Here is a 4,244-nt window from a genome sequence, read left to right on the forward strand (position 1 = left end):
TTGGGACAATATTTGCTCATGGCTAATAAAAGGCTAATAAATATTTATAAAAGCAATATGTTATCATTAACCTTTTACAAATTTTACTGAAATTGCTCTATTTTGCCTTCTACATAGTATTTAAATGTGGTCACAGAAAAATAATTACTGGTTTTGGTTCTGGTTTCCTCTTTAAAATTGGCTGCTAAGCCAGGCCACATCTGCTCACACACACTTTCGTGTTATGGACCTGTTGTTAGAACAGCACAGCCCACCATCAAACAGCTTTCCTCAAGGTTTTTACAGCTCAGTGTAAAAAAACCTCTCCACTATTTCTGGATGCAAATGAATATTGACTTTTCAGCTGCAAGACCAATGCAAAATTTAATTCCACTTAGAAGTCCATGAAATCAGGAATCTCCAAAGAATCCTCCATCATCATGACATCGCTCTCAGTCTGTTCTGGCCTAATTTGGACCATCTGGCTTTTCAATGTATTATGAGCATTCATGAATTTTTGTAAATACTTTGAAGTATATAACCAATGATGCTTCAAAACATCCTCCATCTCATAACATTTTGACTGCCTGGCATTCATCTTTCGAAAGCGTCTGAACAGTTTGTTGCCTGATTCATTCCCCTCACTTGCCCAGGCACCAATGGAACCATCCCGTTCTATAATTTCTGGAACATGCGCAAGTGTTTTATGAAAATAATTGGTAATCTTCCCATTATATCTATAACTGAATTTAGTCGACAGCAACTCAGCAAATCTCTGAGAGTTGAAACTGTATTGACATACAAGTTCTGGGCATTCTTTGGTTGGACATGAAGACCTCCATACTGGTTTCATCTTCAGGTAAAGGTCCATTAATTCTCTGAGGGCTTCATGTCTCTCCTCACATTTGATTAATTCACAGACTGCATCCACGGTCTCTCTACTCATGAGTTTTCTTGCAAAATTTCCATTCATCCTTGTTACAGGTTTCAAATTCATCTTTTTTCTAAGGTGTTTGTCAAGAGTTGACTGCCACCTCTTTCTCTCTTCTTTGGTTGCGCTGGTATTTTTGTACACCTCACCAATCTCAAACTGGAATATTTTGTAAAATTCAGCGGCATTGCCAATATCACAGTGAAGTGCGTCTATTGAAGGCACAGTCTCAATAAAAGGCTTGGCAGAGACGCCTTTCACTCTGTGACGTAGTTCATCAACAGCTTCATGGTAAGGATTGGACCTCCACACTTCATATCGTTCTAGGTTTTCAGCATGATTCCTGGTTACAGAATGCAGGATTAGGTTCTGAGAGGCTTCTTGGCGGGTGGCATCACAAAGTGTACAAATGTAAGTAGAGCCTGATGCTTCAAGACCCTCAACTTCACGGACAAGTTTTTCATCATATCCAGTGCCTCTAAATATGAATTTGAAAATTCTAGGAATACCAGCCATATAAAGGATCAGTGCACTATGTTTCATGGCTTCTCGTTCTGTTATAAGAGGACTCAGGATGGCCGTGAGTGTCTCATGATCTGACTCATCAGCCAGCATAAGGCACAAAGGCTTACAACACAACTCTGAATTGGGTTTGTTTTCCTCAAAAATCCTTGCACTGCCATGGTCATGAGTTACAGTGATGTTCATGAGGGTGAAGGAGAATCGAACTGCCTTTTCAGGAACAGCTGGGCCACAGCCATGCTTTTCACTGACATCTCCCATTCCATCGCAGGATTCTTTAATCACTACAGTGAAAGGTCCTTTCAAATAGTCATCCAAGTCATGAGTTTTCAGTCCTTCTAAAATTTCTTCTTCTAGATCCATAAGGGCAGCCACCAAAGCTGCATCATATCGAAATCGCTTTGCAATTGTATCCACTGGGTAATCATCCACAGACTGTTGTATTCCTGACAGCCCATCAATAATGCCTACATCTGTGTTACTAGACACATTTTTCAAAGGAGGTTCCCATTCAAAGGGATGATAACCAGGCAGAAGGGACTTCTCGGCTGTTCGGAGAGCATGCAAAGGCTGGAAAATTTGCCTTCCTGTAATTGCCTTTATTGTCCTGTACATTTTATGATATTGGCTGCAGCTAAGAAAGGTATTGACTCGGATTGCCAAACAAACAGCTGGATGAAGGTCCGATCCCTTCCCTTGTATTATAGCTTCCAATTCATCTGCTTGTCTGTGCTCATTTCTAGATCTCAAAGCCAGCAGGAACAAAGTTAGGCACACAGACTTCACATCTCCTCCTTCTTCTTTTTCTGCAAAATCTTTCACTTGAAGCTTGAGTTCTCTCAAGCGGTGCTTTTGAGCTCTCCGGGTCAGTGAAAGCAAATGTTGTCTCGGTCGGCCACCTTTGTTGATATAGACATAGCTGTCTGTACTTTCTGCCCCTTTATGATTAGAACGATGTTGGCAGTATTTTTCCAAAAAGACCTCCTCATGACAGCCTTTTACTGGGCATCTCAAAACCAAATTGTTGAGGATGCTTAGGAAGGATTTTACAGGGCTTACCAGATCAGTAGGAAAACAAGGATATCGGCAGGATGGGCAATAGCTTCCCATTACTTTAAGGCATTTAAGAATGCAGACTCTACAAAATAAGTGTTTACATGTTGTTTCTACTGGATCAGCCAGGATGTGTTCGCAGATCTGGCAAGATATTGACTTTACAAAGTCCACAGGGTAGTCTATCGCAAGGATTTTTGTGCTGAGATGGATTTGCTTACAGTTTGAAATCTTTTTCATCAAACTTTTGTTATTCAGTTGCTTTACCTTTCTGATGCATCTTATTTTTCTCGCATGCCCAGCAATAATCCTGAGTTTTTTGCTCAGCTGTGAATTCAGCATTGTTTTTTTCCTCTTGACTCCACGAAAGGAAGTGACACAAATGTCACAGCTTGTTGAATGGGGATGCCATTCCACTGGGTCTTTCTCTAGAAGATGTGCTTCATGGGGGGCATTGCTGACTTTCCTTTGAATGGCTTTCCAACAATTGTGACAAAAATGAGTAGGGTGGATGGTGTCAATATCTCCCCTTACATCGATCTTAAAAACTTTGACAAGAAGATCTGGCCAGGAAGTGGCTCTTTTCTCTTTCTTTCTCAAAAGAGCCTGGGTCTCCTCATCCACTGGCCCATGAACTGGATGGCACTTTTTGTATGGGTCAGCTTTCAATGAGCCTCCACAGATGCGACAGAGGTGCTGCAGGTTTGCTTGGTGAGCTTCCATCTCCCTTTGGCTCATGTGAAAGACATCTTTCTCTCTTGCCAAGCTATTTTTATTCAACTCAGTGTCTGTTTCAAAGGGCACTTGTGACATTACAGCTGCTACCTTAGGTTGTTCGTCAGTGATGTCCAGAGACCCTGTGACATTTTCTTTAGCAGAGTTATCCTGGTGGCTGTCTTCAGGAAGAGGCTTTTCAAGCGGTCTCACTTTAAACAGCTTGAATTTCCATTCAGAAAACTTCATATACGGCTGTTGGACATGTTCTGGTCCAAAACACAAGTTTATGCTTGGTGGGGGTAGCTTCTCCATCCTGGCAGATGTTGAATTACCTATTGAGAGAAAGAGAGAGAAAAGAAACTGGTAAGGAACTTCCATGATTAACAACCTGATGAAAATGAATAAAACCTAATAAATAGTCCACAATATTTTACTTCATCTCTACCAAAATGCTTATCAAGCACTGACAGTGTGTATAAACATGTTGGTTAGGAGAGGGATGAATATATTCCTACATAATGAGAAGAAAGAGGAATATTACCAGTCTTTAACCACAGATGCTATCTTGATAAAGCATCTCTAAACACATAAGAACATGTGTTCCTATTTAAACACAAGAACAAATCTGAATGAACTACTTCATTTTCTTTAGAAGCAGGTCTCTTACGGTTGATACATTTATCCCATCTTTTGGGATAAATATAAATAGAATATAAAGATTCCAGTTTTGGTGATCTACAGCTCTGCAGAGTGCTGATTGGTTACCCCAAGTGATATCATAAGTTCTTTTCCCTAGGAACAAGCTTGCCATTTTAAAAAAAATAATCCTACTTTTATTAACAATACAGCAGTTGAATTTTGGCTTCTTAAATAAACAATGAATAAAGCATTTTTTTTTAAGTATGCAACCTTTCTAAACCAGAAAATTAGTAGTGAGAACATGGGAGGGATCAATGCTTCAAAAAGAAAAATGGGTATCTTATATACCCATTGATGTCTAACCATCAGATGAATCAGATAAAATTTATTTTACAACCATATG

The 4,244-nt window shown here is 39.8% G+C and overlaps 1 protein-coding gene across 1 annotated transcript; it reads right to left on the reverse strand.

Moving 5' to 3' along the window:
• Positions 1-373: 373 nt before the first annotated feature.
• RAG1 (recombination activating 1) lies at positions 374-3,719 on the reverse strand. Its single transcript, XM_034418649.2, has one exon. The coding sequence runs from the start codon at positions 3,578-3,580 to the stop codon at positions 374-376; it is 3,207 nt and encodes a 1,068-aa protein (XP_034274540.2). The 5' UTR covers positions 3,581-3,719.
• Between the last annotated feature and the right edge of the window lie 525 nt (positions 3,720-4,244).

The sequence above is a fragment of the Pantherophis guttatus genome, chromosome 1, assembly GCF_059756535.1.
Source record: "Pantherophis guttatus breed Tessera chromosome 1, ASM5975653v1, whole genome shotgun sequence".
In the NCBI taxonomy this organism is placed as follows: domain Eukaryota; kingdom Metazoa; phylum Chordata; class Lepidosauria; order Squamata; family Colubridae; genus Pantherophis; species Pantherophis guttatus.

What these genes read in the sequence shown, in the direction of transcription:
- RAG1 (XM_034418649.2), bottom strand. Translation starts at nt 3,580, where the DNA reads ATGGAAGTTCCTTACCAGTTTCTTTTCTCTCTCTTTCTCTCAATAGGT.